This window comes from Telopea speciosissima, chromosome 4 (genome assembly GCF_018873765.1).
Source record: "Telopea speciosissima isolate NSW1024214 ecotype Mountain lineage chromosome 4, Tspe_v1, whole genome shotgun sequence".
Classification (NCBI taxonomy): domain Eukaryota; kingdom Viridiplantae; phylum Streptophyta; class Magnoliopsida; order Proteales; family Proteaceae; genus Telopea; species Telopea speciosissima.
Genome location: NC_057919.1, coordinates 47,305,589 through 47,323,421, shown reverse-complemented (window position 1 = coordinate 47,323,421; position 17,833 = coordinate 47,305,589). Strand labels below are relative to the sequence as shown.

The window sequence follows — 17,833 nt, the reverse complement described above, 5'->3', positions numbered from 1 at the left end:
TTAATCAATGATCCTAACTTAGGTTCTTCCAAATAAATCATTTTTATGCCCAGTCCATCAATTTGTTCCTCAATAGTTGGGATAAACCTTAGTCACTAGTTGACTTATCACCTAGTAGACACATTTGGGATATCTTTCTTTCTTATGGATTATGATGCTTTTAGTATACACATAAAGCTTCTTCATTCTTCCTTCTTAAAATATGGTAAATTTATCACCAAAAGAATAGGTGCAGAAGCAGGAAGATCCATACAAGAAAGGAATTATCAAGTGCAATGTTGTTCCGTTCATTAGGCCTTTCCTGATAACATGATTTGTGGGTGATCTTTTGATGGGGAACGGTTATATTGTTTGTTATTGTTGGTATTGTGGCATGGTTTTTTATTCTACAGTTGTATTATTCACCTGAGCCTTTGGCTGTTATTTGATGCCAAGAAACTTTATACATATTACACACATTCAACAATAATACTGTTCAGTTAGCCCAAACGCTAGATGGTGAATTTATTTAAATTGTTTCAAAATTAGCAAACAACCGAAAGTGCAAATTCTTAATATGTTCCTACTACCTACACAAAGGTTCATTGGAAATGGGAAGACACATTTTACAAATGACTAATATGTATTTTTATTATCCAACTTCAGTGAGAACAGATATATGGTCTTAATGGGGCTAGTGAGAAAGGTCTACTCATCCAAAACATTGGTTTCATTCAATTTTTCCGTTACAGTCTTTTAATTTTGTTTTGGCTTTTCTTTTTGTTGGTGATGTTCTGATTTTGGGTTGCCCTTAATGCTGCTCTTCATTTTGGAGGGAGTTCCTATTGGTCTAGTAATTCTATTGTACATCTGTACTCTCTTTCTTGATAGAAAAGTGTATGACAATCACCTTCTATTTTACTTCTATTCTCTGTTCTCTACTGATATGTGTTGTTATTTCTTCTGTCCAGATGGATAATGTACTAACTTGTGACATATGTGGTCGTGAATGTATAATTATCAAATCGAATACTAAGAGTAATCTGGGTAGAAGATTCTATAAGTGTGCCATCACACTTCTTGTTTTTTATGCGGATGGACCACTTTAAAATGTGCAACTGTGCAAGGTTCAAAGGTGTACTAAAGGACTAAATGTAGGACGAGATTTTTGGTGTTGCCTGCAATCCACCCTGATAGATATTGTTTCTTTGTATGTTAATTATTTCCTTTGTCACATCAAAATCTTGAAAAAAGTCATATTTGGTTAGATTATTTAACATAAATTATTTACAAATATGTTTTTCATATTTCTTACAGGAAAACAAATATTTTGGTTGTGAAATGTTTAAATTTATAGATGAGGGAGAATCTTTATCTTCAAACAAGTAAGTAGTGAATACCTCCGCGGGTCTACCCTCTACCACACAACCACCAAAGCCAACCACAGACTATCTGCAGGGATTCATCAATTCAACAATTAGAGGTTCTGAACACTATCAAGGATAACTGAGCAGCATACAAAGACGTTGGAACACATCCTTGAAGCTGTAAACAAACTTGACCTGAACAAGTAAAAAAGTGTGGGAGGAAGGAAGAGAAGATGAGAAGGACCATGTCTACCCTTGACTGCATTGCCTTGGAATTATTAGACTAAAATTTGTGAATTTTATGTTATTTAATTTAATTTTCGTGTGCATGTTAGTGACAGAGACATTGAAACCAAATAGTTAAATGGTGACATTTAAAGTGACTTGCATTTCATTTTTTTATTATAACTTTGAAATCACTATAGGCTAGAAAGTGAGCAACAAAGAGATGCCTTTTAGTCTTTTTAACTATATTTACAAGCCAAAAATAAAATTTAATCAAAGAAGTTATATCTAGAGACAAAAAGGATATATGGTATCTATGGTGGCACCAGATGTCTTAATTGGAACCCGAACCAAATACCCAACAGAGAACCTTCCTATGGTAGGGAATTATGTGAGTGATACTGTTCCAAATTCAAGAACCTTTGTTCAATTTGAATTTAGCACTAAGATTGTTGGTTCCGTTAAAATACTTGGCCATGAGTAATTGACACCATCGGGAGATGAAGATGTGTCTCTTTTTTTATTTACAAATCAGAAGGGGGGTGCCCAATTACATGGCATGAAGGTGCATTTCAGACGTGTCAAGTTTTAACCACAAAATTACTTTACCAAGAATGAATAATTTGGCCAATTTCCTTTTCACATGGTCAACCAGACATTCTTTCAGGTAGATTCAGGATGAATCCAATTAACAGACTTAGGGTAACCAAACAGTTTTTCAGGTAGATTCAGGTTGAATCCAACTGACAGACTCAGGGTAACCAAATAGTTATTCAAATAGATTCAGGATAAATCCAACTAACAGACTTAGGGTAACCAAACAGTTTTTCAGTTAGATTCAGGATGAATCCACCTGATAGACTCAGGGTAACCAAACAGTTTTTCAGGAAGAATCAAGTTATAGAATCAGGATAACCAAACAGTTATTCAGAAAGATTTATGTTATAGAATCATGGTTACCAAACAGTTAATCTTTCAAAATTACGAATCTACAAAAACTCATTTTATGAAATCGAATCCAGAATCAAAACATGCACCAACAAATTTACGCAATCAAACACTTCCTTAAATGTCCAGCTAATTTTGTATAGGGAAGCATGTTGCAGTTAGAGTTAATAGACACTCATTGTTGTAGTTTGCTTAAAGTTATTATCAGGTGTCTTACATGCTAAAAAAAAAAACAAAAAATTTTGTATAAGGAACAAGGAGATCAATTTTCCTATTCATAACATCATACTCATTGATTTATAACAAATCTCCTTAGAATCAAAAATTTTCTCTCTAATATTGAAATCAATGGATAATCAATTCATCTATTTAACCTCATACTCAATGATTTTTTTTATCGGTTTCATTCGGTTTAAATATTGATTGGTTCAATGTAATCTGATTTTCAGTCGGTCCCATCATACTCCAGTCGAAAACCAATCCAATAAAGATCAGTGTGGTTCGATCCTGATTTTGTCGGTCGGTTTTACCGGTTTGGACTAGGTTTTGACACACTAGTTTGCAATAGGCCGGGTTATTCATTTAGCCTGGCCCATTCCATGAGGCCCAGCCCCAGCACTTCTTCGCGCTAAGATCTTCTAAAGTTGTTCTTCCACGTCACTCGTCACTGTTCAGATAAAGTTCTCTCTCTCGGTCTGTGTTTTTATCTATCCGTTGCTGTGCAGCCATGGCCGAAGCTCCAATAGCTGTACTGTGTACATCATTTATCCCCTGTATCTCCCAACACCCTTCTTCGTTTTTTAAGAATTTGGCTCCTCTTCTTCCTACAATACCAATTAGGAGCAACAATATACATATTCGTTGTTCCATTTCAACGACGTCGAACGACCCCCTGAGGGCCACCAACGCCACGAACCTGAGAATCCCTTGGGGCAGTGACATTGATTCATTAGAGGATTCTTTGTCTCTCCAGAAATGGTTATCCGAATCGGGACTTCCTATACAGAAGATGGCGATTCAAAAGGTAGACGTCGGCGAGAGAGGCCTTGTCGCTCTCAAGAATATACGCAAGGGAGAGAAATTGCTCTTCGTTCCTCCATCTCTCGTTATCACAGCTGATTCTGTAAGTCCATTTTCAAGGTTTATTCAAAAAATTGTTCAACTTCCATGTAAATGCTAGAATTTTGAGCCAGAGAGTTAGAGAGTGGTAGAATAGATTTGGTTTGGTTTGAGAGAGATTGAGATTGAGATTTATTTAACTGGTTGCAGCTTACAGTTTATATTGAAACAACAGCATGATTGTTTTGTATTTTTAACTTTTACTCTTGGATTTCGAATGTGGTCTGCGGGTGTGAAAGCTAACAAAAAGCCAGTAATAATTAAAGCAAGGTACCCAAGGGGTTAGCTCAGTTGGCAAAGACCAACACCTCACAGTTGGGAGTTCGTGAGTTCAACTCTCCTTGGGGCCTACCTATGTATATAAAAAATAAAAGAAAAAGCAAAGCAAGGTGCCTGGAGTATTTTTGTTTTAGGTTCTGTTGATTGTGCCAAAGAGGTTCTACATTTAATTGGTTATTTTAAAGGTTGGGATGTGTACACAAATCACAATCCGTTAGGGTGTTACCTGAACGGAGATGGGAACACAGCGGAAGAGGATCTCGTAGGGGTTTGGTTACAAGCTTCACGAACTCGTACGATTTCCTTCACGATCTTCGAATATCTTGGTAGGTTTTTCCACGAAGAAGAACTCCACACCACAAATCCTTTGGAATAGATGGAATCTCACAGAGAACACGAAGTAACTTGGAGAACAAGATTTGAGAGTGAGAGAGAGACTATGATCTCAATAATAGTATATTAGGGTTAAGGGGGACAAGGTTATTTCTTTATATAATTAAACCCCCAACACCAGCCAGTATCCTGATCGACATAGGACACAAGGAGGGGGGGGGGGGGAGGTCACTCTTAGTGACTGACCTCCCCAAGTGGGTAGCGCCAAAAACGTGGCACCCAGGTTCGTTGAACAGGATGAAGTCATACTTTGGATCAGGTGGTACTTATTATTATCCAAGAACTGGCTCACTGCTTTGAATGGTCTGGATTGATGGGTACTTGGAAGTTTTTAAGTTTATACGTATCTCATTGTACTATTTTGTGTGTGTGTGTTGGGGGGGGGGGGAGGGGGGAGGGGGTTGTGCTCTGACAGCTGTTTTTATTTTTCCTTTACTGATTAGTCTTATCGATGCAATATCATCTTCGTATTTTTATTTACCAATTTGCTTTAGTTGTTATCTCATCAAAAAACATTTGCTTTTGTTGTTAGGAGTGGAGTTGCCCAGAAGCTGGTGAGGTGTTGAAAAGAAATTTTGTACCAGACTGGCCCTTGCTTGCAACTTACCTGATTAGTGAAGCAAGTCTAATGAAGTCTTCAAGATGGAGTAATTACATCTCAGCCCTGCCTCGACAACCATACTCACTTTTATACTGGTCATTTCTTGATCTCTTTAACTAGTACTATGCTTGAATACTTGAATACTTGAATTTTTTTTGGCCATTACGGAAGAGTATACTCTTAGGTTTTTTTCCTACAGCCTCTATTTATTATTTCAGGACACGCTCTGAACTTGATACCTATTTGGTAGCCTCACAAATCAGGAAGCGGGCGATTGAAAGGATTACCGATGTAACTGGAACGTATGTGTTCTTTTGTTTTTGGATTGTCTGATCTTTTTCTTTTCTTTATATTGAGTCCACAAGTATTGTTTAGTGTCTTGTTATGCATCCTTATTGATCTGGATCCACTTTTCTTGGCTTATCAAATGATCCTTATACCATATGCTCTTTTTGTCCTAATTACCGAACATGATCTTACATCACATCTGCAGATATAATGATCTATGGCTCAGGATATTTTCCAAGTATCCTCAATTATTTCCCGAGGAGGTACTGATTACATCCTGAAGAAAGGCTTCTACTTTCATTTTCATGAAATGGACCATCGCTTTTCAGATTTCTGTTTATGCTCGTTAAGTAGATAACCTGCTCCATCATTCCTCCAACTAATATCTGGGGGAAAAAAACAAACTAATTGCTAGTCTGATTCAATGGGTGGACACTAATATAGGGGTCAGTGTATTACATGGACATGGCTGTTTGTTCTTTTCTTCTTGGAAAACAGCAGTTGGTCTTGGGCATGTAATAAAACTGCAAAATTTGCAAAAATAGAAGATCTTTTTATTTTTTATTTTTATATTCTATGTTCCTCAGTAGGAAATGTAATTTACCATTCATGTAGACCATGAAGATGTTACACCAACAGCAAAGTTGCTTTGATGTAGCATTTGCAAGAGATGGAGACTAACCACACTAACTAAGGTTAAAAACTTGGAATCAAGTATGGAATCGTTCTCCATCAATTCCAATTCTAATTGTCCAGGAATCGGTTGAACTCGCCTGGACTCGTCTTAAGCGTAGAACCGAGGTTAGTCGGAATTGGTCCCAGTTGATTCAGAGTCGAATTGGCCGAATCTGCCAATTCTGATCCGATTTTTAAACTGACACCAACTACTTGACTGTTCTTACTCTTGATACATCTCACATATTGACACCAAAATCAATTCATTCTGATGACTGTAACAGTTCATTCATGCAATATTATCAGGGAAAAAAAAAGGAGAGTTAAGTGCATTCCCTATACTTGAGCCTGGAATCTTGAGCAATTTATCAGGCCGTCCAAAGAACTCAACATCAAGGGTATTTGTCATCCATTCAAAGTACATTCCTGGGGTAGGAGATGCGTTAGGTTGGGCATATAAATGCTGCATGTGCATCAAGTTTACAGTAATATTTGTTGGCTTTCCTTAGTCCTTATATACTGCTTTAAGTTAAGATCCCGCATGCAGACAATCTTGTTGTCTTCATTATTTCAAGTGTGAACTTATGAACATTTGTTTCTGTACCCTATATCTGGATTTCCCTTAATCTGCATTCCGTTTAGTACCATCAGATATTAAGTTATTAACTCTCGTGTTCTGTTACGTACATGTGAAATTGAAACTCAGGTATTTAATATGGAGACATTCAAATGGTCATTTGGCATTCTCTTCTCACGCTTGGTAAGTAAATCTACAAACTCGTTTCATTATAATCTCTACCAATAGACACATGGAGGTGTCAAAAGATATAATTCATGTCTTTATTTTATCTTGATTATCAATCTTCATCTGCATTCAAGTTTCTATAAATTGGAGATTTCATCAAGACCTTGGAAGAACATAATGGGTTTATATCGACTTGTTTATTTGGTCCCAAACAGGTTAGGTTGCCATCAATGGATGGAAGGGTTGCCTTAGTTCCATGGGCTGACATGCTTAATCATAGCTGTGAGGTACTCTTTAAATAAAAAATTCATAGTTTTGAAGCATCTTATATTCATAATTTTAGCTTTGGGATTTATAGCCTTGACTAGAAATGTATGCATCTGACTGGTCTAGGTGGAGACATTTTTGGATTATGATAAATCTTCTCAGGGAATTGTTTTCACAACTGATCGATCATATCAGCCAGGTGAGCAGGTAAAAACATGTATTAAAGTTATTCTTCCACCACAGTTAAAATTTGTTTATTCTCCTCTGTTTCTGATTTTCTAATTTGGATACCTGGGAACCAGAAATGTTTGTTCGGAGGACTCCCAAGGAAGCCGAATCTTAAGTTTTATTCAATCAAATGGTTTCTTGTTCAGAAACATGGAAGTATATTTTCTCCAACAGATAATATTTGCCATCTTGTATAAAGTTGATTCTTCATAGGGTCTACACCTCTTAAAACCAGTTTATAGAAATTTCCTTTCAGAATCTGTCATAACCTGCTAACAAAAATTCATCATTGTTACAGAGAAGTATGGAGTCCCAATAGTTGTTTGTGCGCCTACAATCTCCATAAATTCTTCAAATGCTGCCTAACTGAATAAGAAAAGAAAAGAAAAGTGCTATATCTAGTCCATTGCCAAGAAAAAGGGGGTGGGAGGAGAACAATTTCTGCACAGTAAAGGAAATAGTCTGAATTTTTCGTTTAGTCAAGTTACATGGTGTGGAATTCTGTGAATACTGGCTTGATCCATGTGATCATAGCCCAGCCTTTATTTATAATATAACAGGGAACATTCTAGAATAGGTACGAGGACAAAAATACCCCTAGGACAGATTTACCCTTGGACCCATATTACAACACTCCCCCTCAAGTTGGTGCATACATATCAAACATGCCCAACTTGCTAACAGTAGGAAAAAATAATTTTGTACTGATTCCTTTGGTAAGGATATCAGTCAACTGTTCACTAGACTGAATAAATGGAATACAAATAATTCCTTGTTCCAGCTTTTCTTTGATGAAGCGTCGGTCAATCTCAACATGTTTGGTCCGATCATGTTGGACTGGGTTGTGAGCAATGCTGATTGCTGACTTGCTGTCACAGTAGAATCGCATAGGAAGATCAGCACTCATCCTCAAATCTTGAAGAAGCCCTTTGAGCCAAAGAAGCTCACAAATACCCTGTGCCATAGTTCGGAATTCAGCTTCAGCACTAGATCGAGCAACAACAGCTTGCTTTTTTGCTTCTCCAAGTAGTTAAGTTACCTCTAACAAATGTGCAATATCCAGATGTGGACTTCCTATCATCAGGACCGCCAGCCCAATCTGCATCAGTGTACGCTTCTATCCAGAGATGGCTGTGTGGAGAGAACAATACTCCTTTCCCCGGAGCTGACTTGAGGTAACGGAGAATTTTGTATGCTGCTTCCAAGTGAGAAGAGTGAGGATCATGCATGTATTGGCTGACGAGGCTTACAACAAATGTGATGTCTGGCCGGGTATGTGAGAGGTAAATCAATCGACCCACTAACCTCTGATAGTTGCCTTTGTCCACTAGCTCACCTTCCTTACTCTTCAAATGTGTGCTGGGCTCCAGAGGGGTATCTGCTGGTTTACACCCAAGCATCCCTATTTCTTATGCCCTTAACTGAATAGGCAACCTCAATCCCTAGGAAGTACCTCAATGTGCCCAAATCTTTGACTTCAAACTGGATCTCATGTGCATTACTGCCTATGATTACTATGTCATCAACATAGACAATCAAAAGGGTAACTTGTTGTCCCACTCTCATAACAAACAATGTGTGGTCTGCATTACTCTGCTTATACCCATACGCGATCATAGCCTTGTGGAATCGGCCAAACCAAGCCCTTGGGGACTGCTTCAGACCATACAGGGCCTTCTTCAACTTGCACACTTTCCTCCGAGTCTCTGAAGAGGTAAAACCCAGGGGTGTCTCCATGTAGACATCTTCTTCCAAGTCTCCATGTAGGAAGGCATTCTTCACATCAAGTTGTTAGAGTTTCCCTCCTTGATTCACATCACAAGAAATGATGACCCGTACAGTATTCATCTTCGCTACAGGAGCAAAAGTCTCTTGATAATCGATTCCTTGGGTTTGAGTGAACCCTGTAGCGGCCAATCTAGCCTTGTATCTCTCCACAGAACCATCAGCCTTGTGCTTCACAATAAAGACCCATTTACAACCAACAGGCCTCTTCCCATGTGGAGGACTTACCAAATTCCAGGTCTGATTTTTCGCAAGGGTAAGCATTTCTTCATTCATTGCCTCCTTCCATTTTGGTTTGACTATTGCTTCCTGCCAAGTGTTAGGGATAGAGACAGAGGACAAAGAGGATATGAAAGCATGAAAGGTAGGAGTTAGAGAGTTGTAGGATACAAAGTTTGAGATAGGATGTTGAGTGCAACTTCTTTTCTGCCTGCGAACAGCAATGGGTAAATCAAGACTAGGATCAAGAAGGGGCTTACCAGAAGTATGACTAGGAGCAAGATTTGGAGTAGGAACAGATGCCGATTGCGTAGGTGGTGCAGCAGTGGTGGTTTCTTTCTCTTTGTACCGAGGACCATTTGTAGGAAAATCAGTCCCCCGAGTGTATTTCTGCTTCACAAGTCTCTCCCCCCGCACTTGTTTCTCAATCTGTCCCACTTTTTGTTCTTGACTTGTAACTCCATCCTCTAGTTCAATAGAAACATCTTCAATGGTTGGTATCTCAACATCTAAAAGAGCAATTAGCGGGACCTCTTCATTACGTTGAGTCTCCCCCTGCAGAGGTACCGGCGGTGGAAAGTAAGCCTCTGACTCCCGAAAGACAACATCCATGGTGACCAACACCTTTTTGGTAGGAGGATGATAGCATTTATAGCCCTTCTGAGTCGGTGAGTAACCAAGAAAAATGCACCGTAATCCTCTGGGATCAAGCTTACCATGGACGTGGTGATTTCGTGCAAACACAACACAGCCAAACACTCTTGGGGGCACCACAAAAGTGGATTTTCCAACCAACATATCCAAGGGACAGCGGCCACCCAAGACACGAGATGGAAGTCGATTGATGAGGTAAGTAGTTGTAAGCACGGCATCACCCCAAAAACGAGGAGGGACAGACATGGTGAACATAAGGGAACGAGCTACCTCCAGTAGATGTCTGTTCTTGCATTCAGCCACTCCATTTTGAACGGGAGTGTCAACACAAGAAGTCTGGTGTATGATCCCATGGTTGTCCAAATAGGAACGGAAATCACCATCCATATATTCCTTGCCATTATCTGAGTGAAGAATCTTCACCTTGGCATCAAGCTGCGTTTGGGCCATTTTGTGAAATAACATAAAACAGTTGAACACATCACTCTTGCTATACATCAAATATACCCAAGTCGTCCGGCTAAAACAATCAATAAATGTGACAAACCATCTAAACCTAGATGTAGAAACACAATGGGCAGGGCCCCAAATATCAGAATGAATTAAACTAAAAGGACTCAAACTTCTATTATCTGAAATAGGAAAAATACTCCGAGTTTGCTTTGCTAAAATGCAAGCATCACAAGAAAAATTGTGTTTATTACATTGTTTCACCAGACTAAGAAATAAATCAGATAAAATCCCAATCGGGGGATGGCCCAAACGACGATGCCAATTATTCAACTCAAGCAATGCAGAATCAAAAGTAGAAGATGCCGACTATGATGTCAATGCTGTCCGGGAACCTTCAAGCACGTACAGACCACCAACCACCTTACCACATGCAATTGTACTACCCGTTTCCAAATCCTGAAATAAACAATGAGTTGGAAAAAATATTACTTTGCAGTTTAAATCCTTAGTTAGACTACTAATGGACAACAAGTTAGTAGTAAATTTAGGAACATGTAAAACAAAGGAAAGAGTGAGAGAGGAGGTGCATTGAACGGATCCCTTCCCAGAAATAGAAGAAAGAGACCCATCAGCAACTCGAACCTTTGACTAGTCTGAAAGAGGATTATATGTGGTAAAAACAGAGGAAGAACCTGTCATATGGTCGGTTGCACCTGAGTCAATAACCCAAGAGTCAGGCATGACCGAGGTACAATTCCCACCAAAAGAAATACTTGTGGAAGAAGGTGCATTGGAAGGAGCAGGTAGAGACAAAGCCGAAGCTGCCATGGAAGGAGATATAGATGCCGAAGAAGATGTGTCCAAGCGATTCACCATATCCCGCAGATTTTGCAACTCAACCATTACAAAGGAAAGAGATTGTTCAGATTGATCTTCAGTAGCAGCCTGATTAGCAAGAGAGTTACTGGGCCGATTGGAACCCCCCTTTCCACGCCAACGAGTATCCGCAGGACGACCATGAAGCTTCCAACCTTAGTCCTTGGTGTGTCAGTCTTTCCCACAATGATCGCATTTAATAGGCGGGCGGGCGATCACTAGTTGGCCAATCAGTAGGAGGAGGACGAGAGGAATTTTCACGGGAAGATTGAGAACCAGAAACAAGGGCTGATCGTTCTTGAGTGACAGGATGAACCATGGCAGTGCACCTCGTGTCCTCAACCGAAAGTGTGGCGTAGGCCTGCTCCAAAGAGGGAAGAGGTCCCGATTCAAAATATTGGACCTGATATTATCAAATTTAATGTTTAGGCCGGCCAAAAAATCAAACAGCCGTAAACCATCTTCCCACGTTCTGAAGGCTGTAGCGTCAACATCCGTGGTAGCCTTAAATGTGTCCAAAAAATCTAGTTCCTGCCATAGTGTGCACATGGTATTGTAATATTGGGACAGAGACAAAACCAGTTGTTTGGTAGTACGGAGCTTCTGACGGAGTTCATAGCATTGGGCTGCATTCCCAACCTGAGAGTATGTGTCATGAGCCGTCTTCCAAATTTTTGCAGCGGTGTTAAGGAGCAGATAACGACCAGCAATGGTCTGGTCCATGGAATTAACCAAGTAGGACATCACCAAAAAATTGAAATTCATCCATTGATCCTGAGCCGATCCATCCTCTGTAGGCCTGACCTTAGTGCTCGTGATATAACCAGAGGGCCCACAAGAACCAATAGCAAATAAACAGGAATGAAACCACAGAAGATAATTTCTGCCATTCAACTATATGGGATTCACCGGAAAGGGAACAAAGTTCCATTGGTTGGAATCTTCAGAACCAATCGAAGCAGTCGTGATCTTTGACTCGTTAGGCATGGTGGCTGGAGAAAAATTGGCAGAGACAAATCCCCCCAAAAAAATCTGAACATGTATAGGGGAAAAAAAGGAACCCTTGGTGGGAGTCAACTCACCACCAAGGGATTTAAAAAAAATCGAACAAGGTGGAAGCCCCCCCTCAGGTGTGTAGAGGTGGCGGAAAAGGAGGGAGGGACTTGCGGAGCTGGCGGGAGGAAGGGAGAGGGCATTTGGTGGTGGCGGTGGGCAGCAGTAGCTGGCGGAGGCAGTGGAGGGTTGGCAGTGGCTGTCGGTGGCTGGCGGAAGTGGTGGAGGGGCTGGCGGCGGGTGGTTTTAGGGCAGAATGATGAAAAAGAAAAGGAAGAACAGAGAAAAAATCGAAAAATTTTTACCTCCCATATCCGTGGAATATTTTTGGCTCTAATGCCACGCCGTGAATACTGGCTTGATCCATGTGATCATAGCCCAGCCTTTATTTATAATATAACAGGGAACATTCTAGAATAGGTACAAGGACAAAAATACCCCTACGACAGATTTATCCTTGGACCCATATTACAACACATGGCAACAATTAAACTGTAGCAAACTCGTGATAAATATCAGAATAATTAGTTTAGAGCAAAAGACTTTAACTTTGTTAAATTATGTAATGAATCTTTTTTTGGTAAAATAATCGGCAACGTTATTATTTCAGCATGTGCCAAACTCGATCTTAATGTTTTGCTTACATCATTTAACAGGTTTTCATATCATATGGCAAGAAATCCAATGGAGAATTGTTGCTTTCATATGGATTTGTTCCAAGAGAGGGCACCAATCCAAGCGATTCTGTTGAGTTGCAATTGTCTCTTGAGAAATCTGATAAATGTTATGAGGAAAAGTTGAAGGCCTTAAGGAAGCATAATTTGTTAGTGTAAGTACCTAATAGATTGAATTAGTACTTTCATCTTACTGTATTTTGTTCACTTCTTTAATACTTGAATTGGGGATTATTGGTTTTTTAGGATTGTTTAGGTTGAAACTAACAACGGAGGCCTTTGAATGCGCCAGCAAGGAGCAGTGATATGATTAAGATTAGAAGAACTAAAAGAGCTAGGGGTAGGCCTAAAAGAACCATAAGAGAAGTGGTAGGGCAACCCAATAAGGGGTGGATTGGATAAATATAAAATTTTGAAACTCAATGTGAGGGATGAAAAACTAAGATGTGAGTGAGAGTGACAAATGGGGAAGACACAAATATTTGTAGGTGGTTTGGCTTCTTCCTTACATACACCACCAAGAACTCGTCGTTCTTGGATTTCTACAATTTTGTGATTGTCTTCCGAGTGACAAGCAAGCCAATTGCATTCAAGGTTGTAATTAAACTTCTCACAATTGCCTTCTAAGGGGCAATCAATCTCACGTTATGGAGAACTCCATCTCCCACAACCTAACTCTCACTAAAGAGTTTGAGTTTTACCACTCAATCACAATGCCTTTCTATTACTCTCATATACAAATGAAGAACAATCAAACACACTTTATGGGGTGGATACACAAATGAAGTTCCTATACTTCATTCCTTTGACTTATAAGTCCAACGATATATTGATACTCAATTATGTAAGGTGGATCATCCCTTAGACTTGTTAGGCTTGTTGAGAGAAGGGCAAGAGCTCCTATTTATAAGCCAATCCATAATAATCAGAAAATTGCCGCTTTTTGAGTGTTGGAGCTCTGCTGGTCGAGTGCATGACTAGCCGTTAAAGCCCAATGGCTCCTTTGGCCGGTCGACTGCTTTCTTCAGCCGGTCAATCACCTTGCATGTTTCTGCAAAGTTGGCTGTTGGCCAGTTGTCCAATAAACTGCTTCCTTGTAGATTTCTGCACAACGCGTCTCTGTCATTCTGCTGGTTGATTGGTTCTAACATCTGGTCTACCGCCCTTTATGTTTAGTCACTTATGTTGGTCATCCATTGAGATTGGTTGACCTTCATAGCTAATTGAGTGACTAATTAATCATTTTTGTAAGGACTTCTAGGCTAATGAGATCTTTACATAGGGATTACAAACAATTTTACAAATCTGAAACTAAATCCTATGTCTTGTGAAGCTTGGCTTGATCTTCATGCTTCCAAGTATTGAGTTCTTCAATCCTTTATATATCCATGACTTGGTGAATCTCCTTGTTGCTGCTTCCAAGATTCAACTTGCTCTTGATCAATGTCTTGCTTGATTCAATCTCCAAACCTTGTTTGATGCTTAATAACCTTCGTGCTTGAGCTCATGGGAATATCACTTATACAAATTCAAGACACAAGAGCTCATGGGAATATCACTTATACACATTCCCAAAATCCATCACTCTCATGTTTACATCATCACCAAAACATATGGCAAAGTACAATATGCCAACAAGACATGCATATTTTAGGCATAGTAACAAGTATGTCTTTGAATAGAGCTGTGATTGGATAAAGAAGATCCATTTAGCTGACCACATTTAGGTGGGATAAGGCTGAGTTGAGTTAGAGGACTAAAATAATCACTTTGCCTTTACCCTTGGAAGTAATTGTGTCTCAGATAGTAATCCACTATCCTTTTTATTTATCTATCTATAATTTATGATATTTTTGTTGCCATCATTTACATCGTTACATAGTTTAATTTTTATTATAACTAAATGAGCAGGTCGGAATGCTTTCCCTTACAAACTACTGGTTGGCCTTTGGAGCTAATGGCATATGCATATTTGGTGGCCAGTCCCCCAAACATGAGTGGGCAGTTTGAAGAGGTAGTATCTTTGATAGCACAATGTTAGGGGAAAAGATAGTACAATGCAATCCTGGATAATTGTTAGATATGGTGGACCTATACTGCTTATTGCTACATAAATGGCACTTTCTGAGTTACGTCATACACCTTTGGCAGATGGCATCAGCTGCCTCAAATAAGACAACTTCTAAGAAGGACATCAGATATCCAGAAATAGAGGAGCAAGCCCTACAATACATCTTAGATAGTTGTGAATTAAGCATATCAAAGTACACCAAATTCCTGCAGGTATGGTGTCTGCTTCAGTTTGGGAATGGAAGTGACTCACTCAGTAACTACAATTCAAATGGCATTAATTGGATTATAATTTAAAAGAAATGAAATGACTACAAGACCAAAAAATGTAAATTTTTCATACAATAATTAGATTCAAAGCATAATATTTATGTGCTTGGGCGCTCAATTATCGGATTTTATGTAGCTGTTAGTGTGTTAAATTTGTTATTTTTCTCTCATGAATCAGGGAAGCAGCTCCATTGATTTAGATGTCACATCTCCAAAGCAATTGAACCGAAAGTTGTTTTTGAAACAGCTGGCAGTAGACCTGTGCACCAGTGAGCAGCGGATTCTTTTCCGTACCCAATATGTAAGACTGCATATACTCTTAGATCTGTTCTGAAGGTTTTATTCCTGGGATTATTTAGCAAAATGGTATAAATGGTATCCAATTCCTTTATCTAAACTACTCAACTAGTGTTTTTGCATCAGGTTCTTGATTGATTAGCTAAGCATTTAAATATGAATCCTGAAAATTTGCTAAGTATGGCCATATGTAGTGGATAGTGGAATCGTATTTCGTGTAGCCGATCCCTAGTTGTTGCAATAAGTCTCAGTAGAGATGTGGTGAATTCATTTACGTAAAAACCCTTCAGTTGAGAAGTTTTTTGGTGGAGTTTGATGCACAAAAATTAAGAACAAATTAGCCATAACCTGCTCTTGGATTTGTGTAAATTTATGATGATGATGGTAATATTCGCCACCATATTGTTGTAATGCACACAACATAGGTACTGATCCCATCTGTTGGACTTTTTGGCAAATTATATCTGTACCATGTGGGGTACCTGTGGCATCATATCATTGCCTTACAGTAGCATAAATGGTTGTCTTACAGTGCTATGAGGAATCTCAAGCATGAGATGATTATGGTCCTGGTGTGTACCTATAGAGTAGGTATAACATTTTATGCACGTATTTGATCTGGTAACAAGTAGGTATAGGCATAACAGTTTAACACCTGACCTAACAATAGTTGTGGAGGTTCCAACCAATTTGAATCACGATCTATGGTGTAGGTGCCCCCATACTCATTTCAATCATGATTATGGTCAAAGGAAAATTTTATTGGACATTTATATGACCAGCTATGGCATATGGAGTTGAATGTTGACGGATGGAAAAACAACTTACAAATGAACATAGTGTAGCTGAAAGGAGGATGTTGAGATGAGTGGTAAAACTAGAAAAAGATAAAATGAGGAATGAACAAATTAGAGCTAATAATGATAAGTTGAGAGAGAAAATCATTTGTGGTGGTATGGACTTGTGCAATGGAAATCTTTGAATGCACTGTAAGGAGTGATATGATTCTGGTTGGAGGAACTAAAAGAGCCAAGAGCAGGCACAAAATTACTCTAGGAGAAGTGGTGGGGAGACATGCATAGCTTAGGACTAGTAACTAGTACGGCTTTAAAAAGAGTCAATTGGCAGAAAAGGATCCATATAGCCAATCCCGTTTAGTTGGGATAAGGCTGAGTTGAGTTGTTAAAGTCCTGATAATAATCTGGTTTTACTGTCACTCACATTCATGGTGTTTATATGGACCATGTCAGATACTGAGGAGAAGATTGAGGGACATGAGGAGTGGTGAACTGAGAGCTCTCAGAATACTAGATGGTTTCAGGAAGCTCTTCAAGTAATCGAGATGTGAGAGTTGTCTGTCTGATATCCTTTGGAATTAATACTTCCCTGTCTGACTTCTTCCTACTAGTATTTTTGTTTCAACTACAAGTGTAACACTCTCCTTTGTGGTTCAGACTGTAATATATATGAATCTTAGTCTGTATAAGAAAATGATTTCGGAATCTGGTGCCGTGATATATGCTATGCAACCTCTGGTGCACGCATTAGTTGTGAAGAAATGTGGTCTATGTGCATTTTATATTCGAGAATGCCTTTTTTTTTCCCAGTGAAAACGATGGTAATTTACCAACTATAGTCCTCCACTCTACCGATGAGTCATGTCTATACTTTACTGACCAGTTGTGATTCTTATTGTCAAGATTTGTCATGAAAAAAACCCTTTTCTTTCCTTTGTGGCAGTCAAGTTGACATTGTCTTCTTTTTGCTGATTTTCTTAAGCTAATGTTTATCAGATTGATGTGTTCGTTTGAGCTCCTTTTGGTACTTTTGTTTGTTCGTCGAACCACAATGTTTCATTTAATTTACTTTTTCCTTCCCTTTTTTTTGTTTCAATTTTATATTAATTTGAAAATATTGTTGTTCAGTTTTATATTATTCTGAAAATATTGTTGGTGAAAAGTAAACTGCATATTAATGAATGATTCTAAACTTCAGTAATGATGAGCCCATGCATATAACCCTTCTATGAGAGTACTGCTCTAACTAGTTATTTTGAAAGAGAAATAAGCAAATTGGATCAGTAGAATGGAACAAAGAACGATCAATTTTGAAATTCGTTTTATACGAATGGATCAGTAGAATGGAACAAAGAAGGAAGAAAGTGTAGCTGCAACTCTTGGAGAGTCAAATCGTATAAAATGGAACTCCCCACATCTATTCATTATATAATATAATAGGGTAACAAGAAACAAAAAATTAAATCTCCAAAATACCCCTCTGGGTATTAATGCTAGCTCTAATTAACGCCAGCACTAATCCGGAGACTCCAAGTCTCTTAACACTCCCCCTCAAGTTGGAGCATAGATTT

At 38.9% G+C, this 17,833-nt stretch overlaps 1 protein-coding gene across 1 annotated transcript; it reads left to right on the top strand.

Moving 5' to 3' along the window:
- The first annotated feature begins 3,216 nt into the window (after positions 1-3,216).
- On the top strand, positions 3,217-17,063 carry LOC122659375 (ribulose-1,5 bisphosphate carboxylase/oxygenase large subunit N-methyltransferase, chloroplastic). The gene is made up of 12 exons (XM_043854487.1): positions 3,217-3,642; positions 4,843-5,006; positions 5,130-5,213; positions 5,405-5,462; positions 6,581-6,634; positions 6,835-6,906; positions 7,013-7,093; positions 12,811-12,983; positions 14,740-14,842; positions 14,980-15,111; positions 15,347-15,469; positions 16,716-17,063. The coding sequence occupies exons 1-12, from the start codon at positions 3,247-3,249 to the stop codon at positions 16,800-16,802; spliced, it is 1,527 nt and encodes a 508-aa protein (XP_043710422.1). The 5' UTR covers positions 3,217-3,246; the 3' UTR covers positions 16,803-17,063.
- Positions 17,064-17,833: the final 770 nt, after the last annotated feature.